Below are 22,279 nucleotides of genomic sequence, written 5' to 3'. Positions count from 1 at the left end.
GGGAGGGAATGACCGTGGCCGAGAAGACCTGAAGCTTAGTGCGGAGCGACAGACCAGGTTGCTTCCACACAGCGTTACGCAACCGATGAAAAGATAACGCCGCTCGACTGATTTGGAGTGAGACCTCTGCTGCCAAACCGGAGCTGGCCATGAGTCCACTGCCCAGGTACTGGAACTCCACCAATCTCCCAATATACAACGACAAAGACCCCCTGTATAGCCTTCACCGACTGTTGGGGCAAGTGCTGTTGGCGAGCACCGATGAAGGCCGGCACGGCACACGAGGGGATGGCTGGCCAGCACCACGCCCGGCCGCCTTTGTCTTCCCAAGTGGCGATGTTTACACACCGCACCAGGTACTCATTCGAGGCTGAGTCGACCTACGCGCACACACGCACCTTCTTGGTGGGCATTTTGATCTTGAGGAATTCCGCTTCTCGCGCCAGCACGTTCCAGGGCGCGTGGATCCGCACAAACGCCTGTCCATGGGTCTTCGCCTGCAGTGTGTGTGGGGGGGGGGTGGAGAGTGAGAGGTGGACTCATTCGGGCAGGTAAACCATTCCTCGAGGAGTCCTCAACTGCCTTGAGATTAGAGTCATAGCCCAGACCCTGACCACACGAACCAGGCTGACCCTGACCACACGAACCAGCCAGAGAGACGGTTCGTCCCAACGGGCGCCACAACTCCCCCGCCGGGGCCGTCGGCCGCTCGGTGAACATCGGCCGTAACGGCAAAGGAGTTGGTGGCGGTTTGGCGCGGTCGGTTTGGCAAAGCGAGCCACGGAGAATCGCGATTGCCGAACGGTTGCCGGGAGGTTGAGACTCAACGGACCCCGCGCCCCCCCCCCCCCGCCTCTGCCCCGACGACGCGATAACCACTCGCCCCCCCCCCCGGCTAAACCCGAACGTGAACAGATAAAGTAAATCGCAAAAGGGGGATTGCGTGGGGATTCTTTCGTCCCGAGTGATCACCGCCGGAGAGATCCCATCGCCCGCCTAAAGGATGCCTCAGCCACGTGACGGGCTCGCGAAGCGAACGCGTGCCGATGAGCTACGATTGGCTGACGCACGACTACCAAGAAAGAAGTTCCGCGTGCGTGCGTTCGTAACGTAGTCCATGGCGCCTCGCACGGAGCAGAGGGTTCGACGGGGGGGGGGGGGGGGGGGCGGTGGCAGCGGCGGTGCACGAAGTGCAGACGAACGACAAAGACACTTGGGCGAGGCGTTCGTCAACGGCGGCGGCAACACCAACAACGACAGCCGTGCGTGGCCCCCAGAGGGGACAGGCACTGCCTTAACGGAGCATGTCACAGTCGACGTCGTCTCTGAACAAGGGTCGTTGCCCGAAACGTCGCACGTTATGTACTTTTCTTTCCATTTCAAGGCCACGGTGTTGTTGACGGAGTGTCAAATTTAGATCTTTGTCACGTGGCCCACTAGGATCACGTGGCCCATGGGCCACATATGTGGCACACGTGGCACGTGCCACATGCCATATATGTGGCCCATGTGCCACATATATGTCACGTGCCACATGGCACATATGTCACGTGCCACATGGCACATATGTCACGTGCCACATGGCACATATGCCACGTGCCACATGCAAATATAGCACGTGCCACATTGCCACATGGCACATATGGCACATTGCCACATGGCACATTGCCACATGGCACTGACGATTACACGTGCTACGCGTTGCACGGCACGTGGCCCACGCCGCGTGACCCAATGAACCGTGGGCACGCGGCATTAAAATGCCACGCCAGCAACGCCCGGCGGCAAGCCGACGACACCCGGGGCTCCGGATGAGACTTGCCGGGTTAAAAACACGCGAACACGCCGGGCGCAGAGCGACGTCCCCCGTGGACTGGGTCGCGAGAGAAGCAGCCCATGCACGCTCGTCAACTCGAGAGAAAAGGTCCGAGCGAGTCTCAAGACTCCTTCAGCAGGAGGGCGATGCCCACATTGGGACGTTATGGCCAATTCATGCAGTACCGCGCTGTATACGAGAGATTTGGGGGGGGGGGGGGTTACACGCAAAGCTCCGCACAGATGGATTCAAGAATCCATTGCTGTACTGCCGTCCGCACGGCCACGTCGAAGGCGATGTTCAGATGGATTTCGACGACCATGCAAGTACAGACGACACACACACACACCAACACACACACACCAACACACACACACACCAACACACACACACACCAACACACACCAACACACACACACATTACACACACACCAAACACACACACCACACACTACACCAACACACACGCACACCACACACACACGCACACACAGTACACAAAGATACACCACTCACAGACAGCACACACACAATACACTCACAGACACAGCACACAGTACACACAGCACTCGGTACACACAGACACACCACCCACAGACACAGCACACACACAGTACACACACACAGTACACAAAGATACACCGCTCACAGACACAGCACACACACAATACACACACAGACACAGCACACAGTACACACACAGCACTCGGTACACACAGATACACCACTCACGCACACAGACAGCGCACACACAGTACACACACAGTACACAAAGATACACCACTCACAGACACAGCACAGACACAGCACACACACAGATACACCACTCACAGACACAGCACACACACAGATACACCACTCACAGACACAGCACACACAATACACACACAGACAGCACACAGTACACACACAGCACTCGATACACACAGATACACCACAGACACAGCACACAGACAGCACACACACAGCACACAGTACATACACAGCACTCGGTACACACAGATACACACAGATACACCACTCACGCACACACAATACACACACAGACACAGCGCACACACAGACACAGCACACAGTACACACAGATACACCACTCACACACAGACAGCGCACACACAATACACACACAGTACACACACAGTACACACAGATACACCACTCACGCACACAGCGCACACACAACACACACACAGTACACACAGATACACTACTTACGCACACAGACAGCGCACACACAGCACACAGTACACACAGCACTCGGTACACACAGATACACCACTCACAGACACAGCACGCACACAGACAGCGCACACACAACACACACACAGTACACACACACAGCACACAGTACACACAATACACACACAGCACACAGTACACACAATACACACACAGCACACAGTACACACACACAGCACACAGTACACACAGATACACCACTCACAGACACAGCACACACACAGTACACACACAGCACACAGCACACACAGATACACAACTCACGCATACAGACAGCACACACACAGCACACACACAGCACACACACAGCACACAGTACACACAGACACAGCACACAGTACACACAGACACAGCACACACACAACACACAGTACATACACACAGTACACACACACAGTACACACAGATACACCACTCACGCACACAGACAGCGCACACACAACACACAGTACACACAGATACACCACTCACGCACACACAGTACACACACAGCACACAGTACACACACAGCACGCAGCACCAAAGCGAGCGACGGAGAAAGCCACACAGGGATGCACAGCAGCGTATGAGAAGTCGCCCGTGCCCCGCCTTTGCATCGCAACACCATCGTAGGGGCACCCCCAGTGTCAGCTGTGCAGTGGCACAAGCAGAGACTCGGCACCTGGCCCTGTGAGCGGGCACATCAGGCGAGTGCGTGACCCCAGTCGAATCGCTGGCGGTGGAGATTTGGGAATTTAGCAAATTTGGACCCCGACACGAACGGCGTGCGATGGCCAACTCGTTTTTGCGAATGACGTCAGGGGCATCTTTAAAGTCCGCTGTGAGTGGATGGGCACGCGAGGTGTTACGGCCGCTGGATTCGGTGTGATCATCGTGGTTGGGAGGCGAAAATCCGGATTGGAATCCAGGATTCTGAGCGCTACCAAAACCCGGGTTGGAATCCAGGATTCTGAGCGCTACCAAAACCCGGATTAGAATCCAGGATTCTGAGCGTGGCCACAAACCTGGATTAGAATCCAGGATTCTGAGCGCTACCAAAACCTGGATTAGAATCCAGGATTCTGAGCGCTACCAAAACCCGGATTTGAATCCAGGATTCTGAGCGTGGCCACAAACCTGGATTAAAATCGAGGATTCTGAGCGCTGACAAAACCTGGAAACAAAATTCTCAGCATCTCGGACATCCCTGCCCCTATCCTGCCGAGACAGTCACCTTGGGCAGATCAAACGGCGGCTGAATTTCTGAATTGAAATGGGCCACGGTGTTGGGGTGGGTGAGAAGGGCAGCAGAGAGTGGTGGAATCATGCAGGGGGCAGGCGGGCAGGCGGGTGACGCCGAGCGTTGGCGGCACACAAAGCGAAGCTCGTGACTGGCCACGGTCGATGGAGCCGTCACCACCGATGAGGACCGGCAGCGTCGAACCCCGCGCGGTCGACCGCCCGTACACGAGTGACGTTTTTACTTTCGATACGAGGGGTCCGGTTGGAAACATCAAAATGTAAAATGGATTTGGGCAGATGAAAAAAAAAACCGTGATAATATCCACCGATAACGGCCATTCGGAATATATAAATACGCACTCACGTGAATGCGTTTTCGAAACGCATACGAGCGAGAGAGTTACGTTGAAATAAAAGGCGGGTTACATCCAATCGCAGCAGACGGTGGTAGCCAGGAAGAGATTTGTAAACGCAACAACCCAGGGGTGGGGATGATTCGTGCGCCGTGCGCCGATTAAAATCGTCGCCCGATTGAGGGGCTGCTGTTGGAATTCGGGCGAGAGCTCGCAACCACGCTATTGGCTGCCGGGGTGGCCCTAATCCATCGCAGACACAACAGAAGCGCGCTAAAAATGCCAATCTCTTTTCGCACGCTCTCCGACGCTTGCATCGCGAGCCTCGGGGTGGCCTGCATTACATTCCAGCAATGCCGCAAACGTGACCACTTTATTTATTCAACAGCCACTTCAAAAAAAAAATCACACGTGACAATTTGTTTCCGATGCGTGCGATGAGCCACGTACGCCGCATCTCATCTCCACGTAATAGAAAGGGCATCCCCAGTGGCAGCTGTCCCTACGCGTCAGTCTACCAGTAGGGAGCGGCCGATATTGCTACGTGGGTCTAACCCAGGGCACCCCCAGTGGCAGCTGTCCCTATGCGTCAGTTTGGCAGCAGTGGGCGGCCCCATGAGTGCTGCCGCTGTGAGTAATCCAGAGCGAGTCTTCTAATGTGGCCCTACGTGGGGCCTGACGCCGCGACACGATGGCCTACTCGTTTGAAATGACTCCGCGGGTTACAGCAGCGCGCCAACAACAGCCGAGTATTGACCGGGGCGGCCTGCTGGATTGGAACCCGCGAACCCCCGGCAACAAAGCGGCCAAAGAAAATAAAAAAAACGACAGCGAGATGAGTCGGGCGATGGCAGGGGAGGAGAGGGGGGGGGGGGTGCTGGCGAAACGAAGATTGGTGGAGAGGGGGCAATAGATTTGGGTGGGGGGGGGCGGGGGGGGCAGGGGGGTGGTGAGTGCCCTCCCCCCCACATTCACGCAGCCCTACCGGGTCTTGGTCCATCCGTGGTAGGCGCATTAGGATAGACTTAGCGTGCAATCGCATGAGCAACTCCCTGGCACAGGTGGGGGCCTCTACCTACAAGCAGCGGGCGGGGGCGGGGGTGGGGGTGGAAGCCAAGAAGAGGGGGGAGGAGGAACGACAGCGTTCAGCAGAGATGAGCGCAGCCAGCGAGCAACCGAGCGAGCAACCGAGCGTGCTACCGACCGAGTAACAGAGCAGATCAAGCAACCGAGTGAGCGAGACTCCGAGCAAAACCGGAAGGTCGAGGTCACAGAGTAATCGACAGGGCATCCAAATCGAGTAAGCAAAACGGCAGATCGAGCATCCACAGCAAGATCGAGCAACCGAGCAACAGACAGAGCAACCGGGTGAGCAACTGGCAGATTGAGGAATGGAGCATCGACGGAGCAACCGAGCTAACGATTTGGGAGAGCAACCGGCAGATCGAGCGACGGGGAAACCGATAGAGCGAGCGAGCGAGCAACTGAGGAAACAACCGAGCAAGGGATAACGTGAGCAACTGAATGAGTAAGCAACCAAACCAAGCGAGGGAGCAAATGCGGAAGCAACCGATTTGAGCTGTCAACTGAAAAATGAAATCGAGCAGCTGAATGGAGCACAAAGTGAAGGGCTGGTCCCTTCTTTGCTTTCGTGCGTGTGTAGGTGTTGCAGCAGCCCCCTTGTCTGGTGATGAACCATACGCTCCGTGGCGGGAAAGCACCTCATTGGCCGGGGGGGGGGGGGCTGCCCAGCTCCAGGCGGGTGGCGGTAGCCGTCTCCATTGGGGGTACAATCACCGCCTTCCCACCGGCGACGGCAACACGCGGCGTCCATTTTTTTTCACGCCAATCCAAAATGGAGCTTATGACCCCGCGACTGCCACCAGTCCACGTGCTTCTTGGCCACGATCGGGTGGCCGAGGAGGAGTGTCCCCTCCCCCCCCCCACCCCTCTCTCTCTCTCTCTCCCCCATTCTTGCACCTCTTGTTTGGACGCAAAGCCCGAGCAGGTTTACTCTCTGGAAATCCTGGGTTGCCAATGCGTCAGGATCCCACCCACCCCCGCCCCCCTCGGCCTTGCCGGTGAGGTCCAAATGAGTTCGCCGCACGACGTTTGGTACCAGTTTGGCTGCAGGGGCTGCAGCGGATGCGGCGCTGTGCGTCGCAAAACCGCCCACTCCTGGTTTCATGTAGGGGGTTCACTCCCTGAGTAGCCATCGACTCTTCCCGAGACACTCGCAAGGCAGTGAGAGGACCGCGTGACCCTGGGAGGGGCCCTTATCAGGTACCGACAGCCGGGACAGCTGTGCCTGGGACTCGCGCAAGGCAGGGTTCGTCAGGTAGTTTTTGACGCAAACTTTCCGCTGCCATAGCAACCGAATAAGCAGCAATCAAAGCGGGGAACCAAAAACGGGGAACATTCAAGCAAGCGAGCACTCAAGCTGAGCAATCTACTGAGCAAATGACCGAGCGATCGACCAACGGATGAACTGAGCAAGCGGAGCTGGAAAATACCGAGGAGACGAATGAGTAAGCAATCAGCTGGGCAACCCACACCACAACTAACCATGCAACCCACCAACACCGCAACCCACACCACAACCCACACCACAACTAACCATGCAACCTACAAACACCGCAGCCCACACCACAACCAACACCGCAACTAACCATGCAACCCACCATGGAGCCCACACCGCAACCAACACCACAACTAACCATGCAACCTACCAACACCGCAGCCCACACCACAACCAACACCACAACTAACCATGCAACCCACCATGCAGCCCACACCACAACCAACACCACAACTAACCATGCAACCTACCAACACCACAACCCACACCGCAACCTACACCGCAACCAACACCGCAACTAACCATGCAACCCAACATGCGACCCACACCGCAACCCACCAACACCGCAACCAACCCACACCACAACCCACCAACACCGCAACCAACCAACACCGCAACCAACCAACACCGCAACCAACACACACCGCAACCCACACCGCAATCAACCACGCAACCAACCCACACCACAACCCACACCGCAACCAACCGCGCAGCAACTCGATCTCGCACGGACCGAGAACAACCGAGGCAGGTGTGGAACCACGAATCCGTGCGGGGGGCAGGGCAGGGCGCGTTGCCACCGCCCTGCCACCGCTCAGGGGCACGAAAGGGCGAAAGTGAATCTCAGAACAGTCCACCGCACCCACCACCACCACCATCACGCGCACCAATTCACTTTTCATGTTTTTGTCGCCGTGGATAAGCAGAGACGAAGATTCCGCTCCCGCCCCCCTCTGCTGCAGCCTGCACAAGTTGCCGGGGCCCAGTGCTGCCAGCGGGCAGCACCTACCGGCGTGTGCCAGCGTGTGGCGCTGGCACGCACCTACCGGCGTGTGCCAGCGTGTGGCGCTGCGAGTGGCAGGTTTGTGACAAGGGCACCACTCGTGTTTCAGCCAAGTTAAAGTGAAACACAAAACGATGTCGTACACAACACAACAACAATAATAATTGTGAGCGTTCTGGACGCTCACCAGACTTAATTTGAGAAAGCGCGGCTGCTGATGAGACACTGCATGTCTAAACCAGTCCCTGCCTACAATATCTGACAGGTCACCAGTCTTGATTCAAGCAAGCGCGGCTGCTGATGAGACACTGCATGTCTAAACCAGTCCCTGCCTACAATATCTGACAGGTCACCAGTCTTGCGCGGCTGCTGATGAGACACTGCATGTCTAAACCAGTCCCTGCCTTCAATATCTGACAGGTCACCAGTCTTGATTCAAGCAAGCGCGGCTGCTGATGAGACACTGCATGTCTAAACCACCTTGCCTACAATATCTGACAGGTCACCAGTCTTGATTCAAGCAAGCGGGACTGCTGATGAGACACTGCATGTCTAAACCAGTCCTTGCCTTCAATATCTGACAGGTCACCAGTCTTGATTCAAGCAAGCGCAACTGCTGATGAGACACTGCATGTCTAAACCAGTCCTTGCCTTCAATATCTGACAGGTCACCAGTCTTGATTCAAGCAAGCGGGACTGCTGATGAGACACTGCATGTCTAAACCACCTTGCCTACAATATCTGACAGGTCACCAGTCTTGATTCAAGCAAGCGGGACTGCTGATGAGACACTGCATGTCTAAACCAGTCCTTGCCTTCAATATCTGACAGGTCACCAGTCTTGATTCAAGCAAGCGGGACTGCTGATGAGACACTGCATGTCTAAACCAGTCCTTGCCTTCAATATCTGACAGGTCACCAGTCTTGATTCAAGCAAGCGCGGCTGCTGATGAGACACTGCATGTCTAAACCAGTCCTCGCCTTCAATATCTGACAGGTCACCAGTCTTGATTCAAGCAAGCGCAGCTGCTGATGAGACACTGCATGTCTAAACCAGTCCTTGCCTACAATATCTGACAGGTCACCAGTCTTGATTCAATCAAGCGGGACTGCTGATGAGACACTGCATGTCTAAACCGGCGGATATCTTTCCTGGTGTTAAACCAACTCTAACCGAGAGTACACTCTGACGTGTTTGTGTGTATGTGGTCATAGACTAACTAGCACTGCCCACAGACTAACCCTACCCGTGGACTCACGCTACCCATAGATTAACGCTGCCCGCAGACTAACAAGCTCCTGAGAAGTGTCTCCGATAGAGCTGGATGCAGGGAAGAGATCTTCAGATCTCCAACTGCTCAGCACTCCCTGGGTCTAGGGTTGCGCTGCTCTTTTGAGTATCACTGCTTTTGTGAACGTGACACCCAAGCTATGGACTGCCTCGCCACTTGAAATCCGGCGGAGTCGGTAGATATATTTCAGTCTGCTTTGAAAACCCATCTCTTGCAAGTGGCCTTCCCTCTTTAGTTGGGTTGGTTGGCCCTGGTTCTGTTTTTGTTTCCCGATTTTCATGCATTGCGCATTGAGATCCTAGGATAGAATGGGCACTATACATTTTAATTATTATTATAAAATTCTCAATCGTTAAATAGACGGGCACCCATTATCGCAAAGACATCGAGTCTGCTCAACCCGGTGCTCCTGTAATGCCTCGGTATTTGAATTGCCCGTGCACTGTTCGCATTTTCACGTTGTTTTCTGATGTAACACCGACGCTGAGAGAAAGGCAATGCAGCAGCAGGAGGAGGCGGTTTTAGCTCTGGTGTAGGACAACAATATCATCCGTAATAGAGGTTTCTTGGGTTAGAGCGCGTGAATACATAAATGCGTCGTTTAACCCGCCACAGCCAACTGGTAAGGGTTGTCACGTGAACAAAACGTGGCCAATTGGTCACTAGTACAGCACTACGCCGGTGTGTCGGAGAGCAAAGCCACAACATTTACGATCCGAGTACTGTGACGTTTCGTCTATAATGACAACCAGCTTCATCAGGTGGCAGCCAGATTTTTGGGGAAATCCTCCCACTGCTTCACGCTACTAGGAAATTTGCAAATGGTTGTCGTGGATTTACTCTCCAACACAGCGGTGCGCTGAACAAGTAGTCGCTCAACGGCGCGTTTTGTTCACGCGACAAACCTCACTAAAATTGGCCGTTTCGGGTGGCGGCGAGTTTCACGACGCGTTCATGCCGACGCGATCCGAACCCAAAATTTTTTTATAAAAAAAAAAACTACATTACGTCGGCCAATCAGTTTAAAATACCACTCGAACATTGCGAACAAAGCACGATTGTTTGCATGCATCATCCCCCATGAGCATGGCACGCGTGGATTCACACAGACCTGACGATGCCTCGCGATAGTGCGTCACGCGCGCTCGCCTAGTTTGGCATTTGGACATCTCACCACGCACCTCCTGGGGGGTTTCATTGCGGCAAAGGGCCTATGGAAGCCTGTTTATTGTTGTTGTTGGTGGTGTTCTTCCATCATCTCGATAGTACCGGCAACAAGGGGAGAAGAGATTCCAACGGAGCACGCCGTGCAGCATTGCGACGGCGTGCGCACCTTCGGCCAAAGCCGCCGAGAGGACGTCGGCTGGGCTGCGATTGGCTGCGGTGGATTACATCACCTCACTGCCACAGGGCGATACATTCTCCAAACGTGTTAAAGTGATACATTCTGTCCGTAACTTTCAACTCGTAGTTGGCGTTGCACAACAGTTGGCGGAGCGTGCCTGCAGATGACGGAGCGAGAGACAACGAGAGAGAGGTGCAGATGTAGAAGACTCCAACGGCGATCACTGCCGATGGGCGTGCGTGTGAGCGTGCGTGTCCATTTCGATATTAAAACTATTCAACTCTCTTTGTATTTTACCAGGTAAGGGCTCACTTGAGCTACGTAGCAGCCAAATACTCTAAACGCGCAATGTCGATTCTAAATTTGGGGGGGGGGGGGGGAAACCCGGAGGAGGACGCAGAGAAAAATCCACGCGACCACGGGGAGAGAGACAACACTCCACATACACAGAGCGGCAGGCGTCAAGGTCCCGATCAAACTAACAACCTCCTGCATACCAGGCGAGGGAATTAACATCTCGCCAGCATGGTACCCCTCATTGGGAAGCTACTGGGAGCTGGTGGTGGTGGTGTTGGTGGTGGTGTTGGTAGTGGTGGTGTTGGTAGTGGTGGTGTTGGTAGTGGTGGTGTTGGTAGTGGTGGTGTTGGTAGTGGTGGTGGTGTTCGTAGTGGTGGTAGTGTTGGTAGTGGTGGTGTTGGTAGTAGTGGTGGTGTTGGTAGTGGTGGTGTTGGTAGTGGTGGTGTTGGTAGTGGTGGTGTTGGTAGTGGTGGTGTTGGTAGTGGTGGTGTTGGTAGTGGTGGAGTTGGTAGTGGTGGTGTTGGTAGTGGTGGTGTTGGTAGTGGTGGTGTTGGTGGTGTTGGTGGTGGTGGTGTTGGTGGTGGTGTTGGTGGTGGTGATGTTGGTAGTGGTGGTGTTGGTAGTGGTGGTGTTCGTAGTGGTGGTGTTGGTAGTGGTGGTGTTGGTAGTGGTGGTGTTGGTAGTGGTGGAGTTGGTAGTGGTGGAGTTGGTAGTGGTGGTGTTGGTAGTGGTGGTGTTGGTAGTGGTGGTGTTGGTGGTGTTGGTGGTGTTGGTGGTGGTGGTGTTGGTGGTGGTGGTGATGTTGGTAGTGGTGGTGTTGGTAGTGGTGGTGTTGGTAGTGGTGGTGTTCGTAGTGGTGGTGTTCGTAGTGGTGGTGTTGGTAGTGGTGTGGTAGTGGTGGTGTTGGTAGTGGTGGTGTTGGTGGTGGTGGTGTTGGTGGTGGTGGTGTTGGAGGTGGTGTTGGTAGTGGTGGTGTTGGTAGTGGTGGTGTTGGTAGTGGTAGTGTTGGTAGTGGTGGTGTTGGTAGTGGTGGTGTTGGTAGTGGTGGTGTTGGTGGTGGTGTTGGTAGTGGTGGTGTTGGTAGTGGTGGTGTTGGTGGTGGTGTTGGTAGTGGTGGTGTTGGTGGTGATGTTGGTAGTGGTGGTGTTGGTAGTGGTGGTGTTGGTAGTGGTGGTGTTGGTAGTGGTGGTGTTGGTGGTGTTGGTGGTGGTGGTGTTGGTGGTGGTGTTGGTGGTGGTGATGTTGGTAGTGGTGGTGTTGGTAGTGGTGGTGTTCGTAGTGGTGGTGTTGGTAGTGGTGGTGTTGGTAGTGGTGGTGTTGGTAGTGGTGGAGTTGGTAGTGGTGGAGTTGGTAGTGGTGGTGTTGGTAGTGGTGGTGTTGGTAGTGGTGGTGTTGGTGGTGTTGGTGGTGTTGGTGGTGGTGGTGTTGGTGGTGGTGGTGATGGTGGTGGTGGTGATGTTGGTAGTGGTGGTGTTGGTAGTGGTGGTGTTGGTAGTGGTGGTGTTGGTGGTGGTGGTGTTGGAGGTGGTGTTGGTAGTGGTGGTGTTGGTAGTGGTGGTGTTGGTAGTGGTGGTGTTGGTAGTGGTAGTGTTGGTAGTGGTGGTGTTGGTAGTGGTGGTGTTGGTAGTGGTGGTGTTGGTGGTGGTGTTGGTAGTGGTGGTGTTGGTAGTGGTGGTGTTGGTGGTGGTGTTGGTAGTGGTGGTGTTGGTGGTGATGTTGGTAGTGGTGGTGTTGGTAGTGGTGGTGTTGGTAATGGTGGTGTTAGTAGTGGTGGTGTTGGTAGTGGTGGAGTTGGTAGTGGTGGTGTTGGTAGTGGTGGTGTTGGTGGTGGTGGTGTTGGTGGTGGTGGTGGTGATGTTGGTAGTGGTGGTGTTGGTAGTGGTGGTGTTGGTGGTGGTGTTGGTAGTGGTGGTGTTGGTAGTGGTGGTGTTGGTGGTGGTGTTGGTAGTGGTGGTGTTGGTGGTGGTGTTGGTAGTGGTGGTGTTGGTGGTGGTGTTGGTAGTGGTGGTGTTGGAGGTGGTGGTGTTGGTAGTGGTGGTGTTGGTAGTGGTGGTGTTGGAGGTGGTGGTGTTGGTAGTGGTGGTGTTGGTAGTGGTGGTGTTGGAGGTGGTGGTGTTGGTAGTGGTGGTGTTGGTAGTGGTGGTGTTGGAGGTGGTGGTGTTGGTAGTGGTGGTGTTGGTAGTGGTGGTGTTGGTAGTGGTGGTGTTGGTAGTGGTGGAGTTGGTAGTGGTGGAGTTGGTAGTGGTGGTGTTGGTAGTGGTGGTGTTGGTGGTGGTGGTGTTGGAGGTGGTGTTGGTAGTGGTGGTGTTGGTAGTGGTGGTGTGGTAGTGGTGGTGTTGGTAGTGGTAGTGTTGGTAGTGGTGGTGTTGGTAGTGGTGGTGTTGGTAGTGGTGGTGTTGGTGGGGGTGTTGGTAGTGGTGGTGTTGGTAGTGGTGGTGTTGGTGGTGGTGTTGGTAGTGGTGGTGTTGGTGGTGATGTTGGTAGTGGTGGTGTTGGTAGTGGTGGTGTTGGTAGTGGTGGTGTTGGTAGTGGTGGTGTTGGTAGTGGTGGAGTTGGTAGTGGTGGAGTTGGTAGTGGTGGTGTTGGTAGTGGTGGTGTTGGTAGTGGTGGTGTTGGTGGTGGTGGTGTTGGTGGTGGTGGTGGTGGTGTTGGTAGTGGTGGTGTTGGTAGTGGTGGTGTTGGTAGTGGTGGTGTTCGTAGTGGTGGTGTTGGTAGTGGTGGTGTTGGTAGTGGTGGTGTTGGTAGTGGTGGTGTTGGTAGTGGTAGTGTTGGTAGTGGTGGTGTTGGTAGTGGTGGTGTTGGTAGTGGTGGTGTTGGTAGTGGTGGTGTTGGTGGTGGTGTTGGTAGTGGTGGTGTTGGTAGTGGTGGTGTTGGTGGTGGTGTTGGTAGTGGTGGTGTTGGTGGTGGTGTTGGTAGTGGTGGTGTTGGTGGTGGTGTTGGTAGTGGTGGTGTTGGAGGTGGTGGTGTTGGTAGTGGTGGTGTTGGTGGTGGTGGTGTTGGAGGTGGTGGTGTTGGTAGTGGTGGTGTTGGTAGTGGTGGTGTTGGTAGTGGTGGTGTTGGTAGTGGTGGAGTTGGTAGTGGTGGAGTTGGTAGTGGTGGTGTTGGTAGTGGTGGTGTTGGTGGTGGTGGTGGTGGTGTTGGTAGTGGTGGTGTTGGTAGTGGTGGTGTTGGTAGTGGTAGTGTTGGTAGTGGTGGTGTTGGTAGTGGTGGTGTTGGTAGTGGTGGTGTTGGTGGTGGTGTTGGTAGTGGTGGTGTTGGTAGTGGTGGTGGTGGTGTTGGTAGTGGTGATGTTGGTAGTGGTGGTGGTGTTGGTAGTGGTGGTGTTGGTAGTGGTGGTGTTGGTAGTGGTGGAGTTGGTAGTGGTGGAGTTGGTAGTGGTGGTGTTGGTAGTGGTGGTGTTGGTAGTGGTGGTGTTGGTGGTGGTGGTGGTGATGTTGGTAGTGGTGGTGTTGGTAGTGGTGGTGTTGGTAGTGGTGGTGTTCGTAGTGGTGGTGTTCGTAGTGGTGGTGTTGGTAGTGGTGGTGTTGGTAGTGGTGGTGTTGGTAGTGGTGGTGTTGGTAGTGGTAGTGTTGGTAGTGGTGGTGTTGGTAGTGGTGGTGTTGGTAGTGGTGGTGTTGGTGGTGGTGTTGGTAGTGGTGGTGTTGGTAGTGGTGGTGTTGGTGGTGGTGTTGGTAGTGGTGGTGTTGGTGGTGGTGTTGGTAGTGGTGGTGGTGGTGTTGGTAGTGGTGGTGTTGGTAGTGGTGGTGTTCGTAGTGGTGGTGTTGGTAGTGGTGGTGTTGGTAGTGGTGGTGTTGGTAGTGGTGGTGTTGGTAGTGGTGGTGTTGGTAGTGGTGGTGTTGGTAGTGGTGGTGTTGGTAGTGGTGGTGTTGGAGGTGGTGGTGTTGGTGGTGGTGATGTTAGGTAGTGGTGGTGTTGGTAGTGGTGGTGTTGGTAGTGGTGGTGTTGGTAGTGGTGGTGTTGGTAGTGGTGGTGTTGGTAGTGGTGGTGTTGGTAGTGGTGGTGTTGGTAGTGGTGATGTTGGTAGTGGTGGTGTTGGAGGTGGTGGTGTTGGTGGTGGTGGTGTTGGTAGTGGTGGTGTTGGTGGTGGTGATGTTGGTAGTGGTGATGTTGGTAGTGGTGATGTTGGTAGTGGTGGTGTGTAGGTTGGTGTTGGTAGTGGTGGTGGTGTGGGTGGTGTTGGTAGTGGTGGTGTTCGTAGTGGTGGTGTTGGAGGTGGTGGTGTTGGTAGTGGTGGTGTTGGTAGTGGTGGTGTTGGTAGTGGTGGTGTTGGTAGTGGTGGTGTTGGTAGTGGTGGTGTTGGTAGTGGTGGTGTTGGTAGTGGTGGTGTTGGTGGTGGTGTTGGTAGTGGTGTTGGTAGTGGTGGTGTTGGTAGTGGTGGTGTTGGTAGTGGTGATGTTGGTAGTGGTGGTGTTGGTAGTGGTGGTGTTGGAGGTGGCCGCGTACGGGAATCGAACTGCGCCCCGTTTCGTCAAAGCCGTCGCGCTAACCTCTGCGCCACCACTCCAAACATCCAAATCTCGCCCGGCCCGGCCGGTGATCTCTCAACTAAGATGAGCAATAAATAAAGAAATGGTCACTGGGCCACGCCTGGCGATGGACGTCCCCTTCCCATACCTGGGCGAGCCTGCGGCAGCAACCGGACAGCCCTCACCTCGACCGGGCAGGCTGCGCTTGCTGATGGGGGGGGGTCCCTGTGGCAATTATCGTCTGGGTTGGGCTGTCAAGTCGTCGGCGGTACATTTTTAATGAAATAACGACGCCTTGAGTCATTGAGCCGAAATAGGGCCATCATTTATGTCGACTGTGAACTTGTAATTCGACAGAGAGAGAGAGGGGGGGGATCACTCGTAGAAAGAGAGAGGACGACTTAGAGAGAGAGAGAACGACTTGGAGAGAGAGAGAGAGAGGACGACAATTAGCTATGATTAGTGATAGCCAAGTTGCTTCTGAAAAATACCTTTCCAGATCAGTGGGCCTTACCTGGTAAAATATATTTTTTTAAAGTTCAGTTTGTGTGAACATCTATCGCAGCAAAAACAAATCTGATCTTGAACCGCCACCCCCCCCCCCCCCCCCCCACCACGGGGAGAGAGAGAGAGAAGAGGTAATAAATAAATAAATCTGTGTCGGCCAGCACCTACCCCCCTCCCCCTTCTCACTCACGGGGGGCCCCCGGTGCAGTTACACCGCCTGCACCACTCTCTCACCTGCTCAAACCCACCACCGCCACCCCCCACCACCACCACCACTACCGCCCACCACCACCGCCGCCACCACCTCCACCACCACCGAAATCGCATCTCAAAAGATCTGGCGATGCTGCTGTTGACATGACAGTGGTGAACAAGCAGACAACAACAAGCACCACCACCCAACATGTTCCTTTGTCAACAACAGCACTGCATGCCTGGCCTTAGAAAGGGAAAAATATATACATAACAGGCGACGTCACGGGCAATGACCCTACTTCAGGAGCACATACAAACTGATAGCCTGCAACACGGCCACTGTGAACCTCCTGAGTGAACACGAGGGAGACGCACCACACAAACCCAGGATACCGCTCGTCCATATCAACGCCTCCGACATGGCCATTATGAACAGAGAGAGAAAGAGTAAATAGACACCCATACTACCCAGGGCTCGAACCCAGGTACCATCCCCAGATTCAACCACTTTGATGGGCGAATGAGTTAGTAAGAGAGAAAGGCTCACGACTGAAATACCGCATCATCTCACCTCGTCCGTACCAACCCAGACGCCACCGACAACACAAGGCCACTGCGAACCTCACAGACCCCCCCCCCCAATCACAACACCTCTGTCTCTCCATCTCTCTCCATCTCTCTCCATCTCTCTCCATCTCTCTCTTTCTCTCTCTCCATCTCCCTCCATCTCCCTCTCTCTCCATCTCCCTCTCTCTCCATCTCTCTCTCCATCTCTGCATCTCTCTCGCCCTCTTCATCTCTCTCGCCCTCTTCATCTCTCTCTCTGTCTCTCTCCTCATCGCTCTCTCTCCATCTCTCTCCACCTCTCTCTCCATCTCTGTCTCTCTCATCGCTCTCTCTCCACCTCTCTCCACCTCTCTCTCCATCTCTCTCCCCACCTCTCTCTCTGTCTCTCTCCTCATCGCTCTCTCTCCACCTCTCTCTCCACCTCTCTCTCCACCTCTCTCTCCACCTCTCTCTCCACCTCTCTCTCCATCTCTCTCCACCTCACCTCATCGTCCTTCTCCACCTCCAGGCCCGTGTCCATCAAATTCTTCTCGAACTCTTCCCTCCTCCTCTGCTTCGCCTCCTCGTTCACCTCCTCCGCCGTCGCCGCCTCCTCCTCCCGGGAAGCGGCGGCGCCGGCGGCACCCCCGGGCAGCCGGCGGGGCCTCGCGTCCCTGCGGCCGCCCGCGGGGAGGCCCTCGCCGCCGCCGCCGCCACCGCCGCCACCATCGTCGTTGTTGTTGGGGCCCAGGCCGCCACGCTTCTTGTAGTTGTAGGCGAGCACGAAGTCCACGCGCCGCCTGCCGTCGCTGAAGTAGGGACGCCGCTTCGGGTCGCTGGGCACCTCCGCCACGAAGCTGTTCAGAACCTGGTGGGGCCGAGAGGGGCGGAGGGGGGGGGGGGGAGGTCAACGTAACTTTTATGTTACCGGCTAAGGGCCCTCCCTCTCCTCGCACACCGAGCTGTACTCCTCAACGCCTTTTCAGCAGCGACCACCAGGGCCCGTCACCGAGGATAGCTCCAACGGAGCGGCGGCCGAGGTCGTCACGGTGCGGGAGAGAACTCTCTCTGAAAAAAAACGCGACGGTTGATTCCGCATGGGGAGGGGGGGGGGCGGGTAGGGGGAACCGGAGGAGGACCCGGAGAAAAATCCACGCGACCACGGGGAGAGGGACACGCAAACTCTAAATAAACCAAACTGCTCAACTGTTTTTTGTTTATCTCGCCGGGTAAGCGCCCACTTACGGAGCTACTTGCCGCTTTTTCAGAAGCGACCCCGGCCGTCACAAGCGACGGCTCCAACGGAGCGGCGGCTTCTCGTTGTCGTCGTGTGGAGATTCACAGCAGCAGCCAAATACATCGAAGCGGAGTGACGTTGATTGTAAAATGCGGGGGGGGGGGTTGGTGGGGGACCGGACGAGGACCCGGAGAAAAATCCACACGACCAACACGGAGAGAGAGAGAGAGACGCAAACTCCAAATATACAGCAGGCAACAAAAGTCGATATCGAACCCACGACCATCCTGTATACCCGGCGAGGTAGATAACATCTCCTAGCCACCGCAGTGATGATGAGAGACAGAGAGAGACACGTGAACTCCAAATATACAAGCAGGCGTTAGCGTCGGTATTGAACCGACGACCTGCTGTATAACAGGCGAGGAAGTTAACATCTCCCGTAATGATGATGAGAGAGAGAGACACGCGAACTCAAAATTACAGCAGGCGTCAGGGTCGGTATCGAACCCACGACCTTCCGTGGGCTGCTCTGTGTGTGTGGGACCAGAGTGTCACTTGAAGACCTGATGATCTCAGAGGTAACTCTATGATAACCACTTCCGTGGGCCGCTCTGTGTGTGTGGGACCAGAGTGTCACTTGAAGACCGGATGATCTCAGAGGTAACTCTATGATAACCACTTCCGTGGGCTGCTCTGTGTGTGTGGGACCAGGGTGTCACTTGAAGCCGGGATGATCTCAGAGGTAGCTCTATGATAACCACTTCCGTGGGCTGCTCTGTGTGTGTGGGACCAGAGTGTCACTTGAAGACCGGATGATCTTCAGAGGTAACTCTATGATAACCACTTCCATGGGCTGCTCTGTGTGTGTGGGACCAGAGTGTCACTTGAAGACCGGATGATCTCAGAGGTAACTCTATGATAACCACTTCCGTGGGCTGCTCTGTGTGTATGGGACCAGAGTGTCACTTGAAGACCGGATGATCTCAGAGGTAACTCTATGATAACCACTTCCGTGGGCTGCTCTGTGTGTGTGGGACCAGAGTGTCACTTGAAGACCGGATGATCTCAGAGGTAACTCTATGATAACCACTTCCGTGGGCTGCTCTGTGTGTGTGGGACCAGAGTGTCACTTGAAGCCGGGATGATCTCAGAGGTAGCTCTATGATACCCACAACTTCCACGGGCCGCTCTCAAAAAACCACAACGACAACGCGGAGTTTGTCACCCTCCGTCTCGCGAAGGCATCGCCCGGTCGCCCCGTCAACGTCTCCTCAATCGCGACGCCGGTTTACCAGCCCCTCCCCCCGTACCGCCCACGCCGAGGAGGAGGGGTGGGGAGGGGGGCACCCCTCACCAGCCCCCCACCCGAGGAGTCGCTCCCCCAGCCCCCAGATACGATCTGCACACTCAGCGCCACGGCTGAGAAACACACAGACACACAAACAAACAAAGACAAAGATCCACCGTGTAGCCTTAACAGACTGTTGGGGCACGTGCTGTTAAGCGAGCACCTATGAAGGCCGGAACGGTACGCATGGGGGTGGGTGGACAGCACCACGCCCGGCCGCCTTTGTCTCCCCAGTGGCGATGTTTAAGCACCGCACCAAGTACTCATTTGAGGCCGAGACGACCTAGGGGAGGCCCAGAACCGGTTCAGATAATCGTCACTGGTGGTGGCCGTGAGCGGGAATCGAACTCGGGTCGCCGGATTCATAGTGCAGCGCGCTAACCACTACACACACGCACGAAGTGTGTGTGTGTTTTTGTCCAAGTAATAATAAAACAACAATAACAGTCGGCTTGGCGCGATGTATCGCCGCTGCTTCTGGACAGTGTTCGCTCGCTCTCGCGCAGAGAGAGAGGAGACGACTCAGGGGGGGGGGGGGGGGAGAGAAAGGACGACTGGGAGAGAGAGAGAGAGAGAGTCCATAACTCGAAGAGAGGATGGCTAGGGGCGATAGGTATTCATTTAAGGCTGAGTCGACCTAGCGGAGGTCCAGGACCCTTTTCAGATGTTCATCACCAATATTGGCCATGAGAGTGGGAATCGAACTCGGGTTGCCGGATTCGTAGTGCTGTGCGCTAACCTACTACACTATCTCCACCTCCACCACCTCCACCAACGCACCCCATCCCCTCCGCCAAATCCCGCAGCTGCTGCTCTGCACAATCGGCCCTCAGTCACATCCCACCACCTACTTGTAGACAACGTGAACTCAACTCGGATCAGAGTCGACGTGAGGACAACGTGAACTCAACTCGGAGGAGAGGGCAAACTCCAACACCCGTGAACTCAAACCGTGTCCATTTTTGGCATTCCTCCAAAACATTTTTTTGTAAACCTTGATGGGGCAGCGTTTCTTGTTTTACTTTTTCTGACTCACATCCGGATATTTCGAATGGTTTCCGAATCCCAGCAAGATATCGGCTTCCAAAACAACAATCCCCACCGGTCCATCAGTCAATCGAATCGACAGCCTTGATGAAGGGCCTCCTCCTCCCTTCTCCCCTACACCACCACCACCTCTCATGGTCCTTTCGTGCCGATATACAGGGTGGCCCAGAAGTCAGGACACATAGGGGCATTGTTATACTGGGTTGCCCAGAAGTCAGGACACATAGGGTTGTTATTATTGTTATACAGGGTGGCCCAAAAGACAGGACACATGGGGGCATTGTTATACAGGGTGGCCTAGAAGTCCGGACACATAGGGGTATTGTTATACAGGGTGGCCCAGAAGTCAGGACACATAGGGGTATTGTTATACAGGGTGGCCCAGAAGTCAGGACACAAAGGGGTGTTGTTCTACAGGGTGGCCCAGAAGTCAGGACACATAGGGGTATTGTTATACAGGGTGGCCCAGAAGTCAGGACACAAAGGGGTGTTGTTCTACAGGGTGGCCCAGAAGTCAGGACACATAGGGGTATTGTTATACTGGGTGGCCCAGAAGTCAGGACACATAGGGGTATTGTTATACTGGGTGGCCCAGAAGTCAGGACACAGAGGGTTGTTATTATTGTTATACAGGGTGGCCCAGAAGTCAGGACACATAGGGTTGTTATTATTGTTATATAGGGTGGCCCAAAAGTCAGGACACATAGGGTTATTATTATTGTTATACAGCATGGTCCAAAAGTCAGGACAAATAGGGTTGTTTTTATTGTTATATAGGGTGGCCCAAAAATCAGGACACATAGGGTTATTATTATTGTTATACAGCGTGGTCCAAAAGTCAGGACAAATAGGGTTGTTATTATTGTTATATAGGGTGGCCCAAAAGTCAGGACACATAGGGTTGTTATTATTGGTATACATGGTGGTCCAGAAGTCAGGACACATAGGGTTATTATTATTGTTATAAGGGTGGCCCATAAGTCTGGACACATAGGGTTGTTATTATTGTTATACAGGGTGGCCCAGAAGTCAGGACACATAGGGTTGTTATTATTGTTATACAGGGTGGCCCAAAAGTCAGGACACATAGGGTTGTTATTATTGTTATACAGCGTGGTCCAAAAGTCAGGACAAATACGGTTATTGTTACAGGGTGGCCTAAAAGTCAGGCCATAGAAGTGAGACATAGGAGAGCGAGAAGGGAGGTCAGTGATGTAAAGGAGATGCAGAGAGAGGAGAGAGGCATTACGAGAAATGAGTGAGTGGAGAGTTGGGCGGGGGGATATGGGAAGAGCCGAGACAGGAAAAAAAATATTTGAGAGACAAAGAGGAGAGACAAGCAAAGTTCGATAGGAACAATACAGAGACCGAGAGACAGACAAGGCCACATACATGGTGGAGAGACAGAGATTGAGATGATACGGAGAGGGTAGATCGTGAGAGAGGAGAGGAACTCTCTCCGTGATTTACAGCTCTCTCCCCGCTCTCTCCCCACCCTCTCCCCGCCCTCTCCCCGGGCTCTCCCCGGGCTCGCACAGCGCGTGCCTTTACATGGCTCTGTGACCCCCGCGGGGGAGATTTGACTTAAAAGGGAAAAACACGGAGGGAGTGAGAGACGCAGAGAGACCCCGGCTCCCCCACCCGGCTCCTCCGCCCGGCTCCCCCGCCTGGCTCAGAGTGATCTGACTCCGCTGTCACAGTGCCTGACATAGAGGACACAAGGTTTGTCTAACACAGCACCTGGTACAGAGACACAGGGCCTGACACAGCACCTGACACAAAGACCCAGCACCTGATACGGAGACACAGGGTTACTCTAACACAGGGTTACTCTAACACAGCACCTGGTACAGAGACACAGGGCCTGACACAGCACCTGACACAAAGACTCAGCACCTGATACGGAGACACAGGGTTACTCTAACACAGGGTTACTCTAACACAGCACCTGGTACAGAGACACAGGGCCTGACACAGCACCTGACACAAAGACCCAGCACCTGAT

The 22,279-nt window shown here is 54.6% G+C and overlaps 1 protein-coding gene across 5 annotated transcripts in view; it reads right to left on the bottom strand.

Moving 5' to 3' along the window:
* The window catches only part of LOC116956436 (anoctamin-1), a 177,592-nt gene that overhangs the window by 38,545 nt on the left and 116,768 nt on the right, over positions 1-22,279 (bottom strand). For 3 of the 5 annotated variants that reach the window (XM_076054340.1, XM_076054342.1, XM_076054341.1), the window contains exons 3-5: positions 17,145-17,507; positions 5,615-5,704; positions 399-497 (exon numbers count right to left, since the gene is read on the bottom strand). In XM_076054340.1, the coding sequence (XP_075910455.1) occupies positions 399-497; positions 5,615-5,704; positions 17,145-17,507 (552 nt within the window). The remainder of the gene's footprint in view (positions 1-398; positions 498-5,614; positions 5,705-17,144; positions 17,508-22,279) is intronic. The other 2 variants (XM_076054343.1, XM_076054344.1) reach the window with 1 other exon arrangement.

The sequence above is a fragment of the Petromyzon marinus genome, chromosome 65 (assembly GCF_048934315.1).
Source record: "Petromyzon marinus isolate PM22_M1 ecotype Great Lakes invasive population chromosome 65, UKy_Petmar_22M1.pri1.0, whole genome shotgun sequence".
Taxonomy (NCBI): Eukaryota; Metazoa; Chordata; class Hyperoartia; order Petromyzontiformes; family Petromyzontidae; genus Petromyzon; species Petromyzon marinus.
Note: the sequence above shows the minus strand (reverse complement) of the source record. Positions and strands in the feature narration are given on the sequence as shown.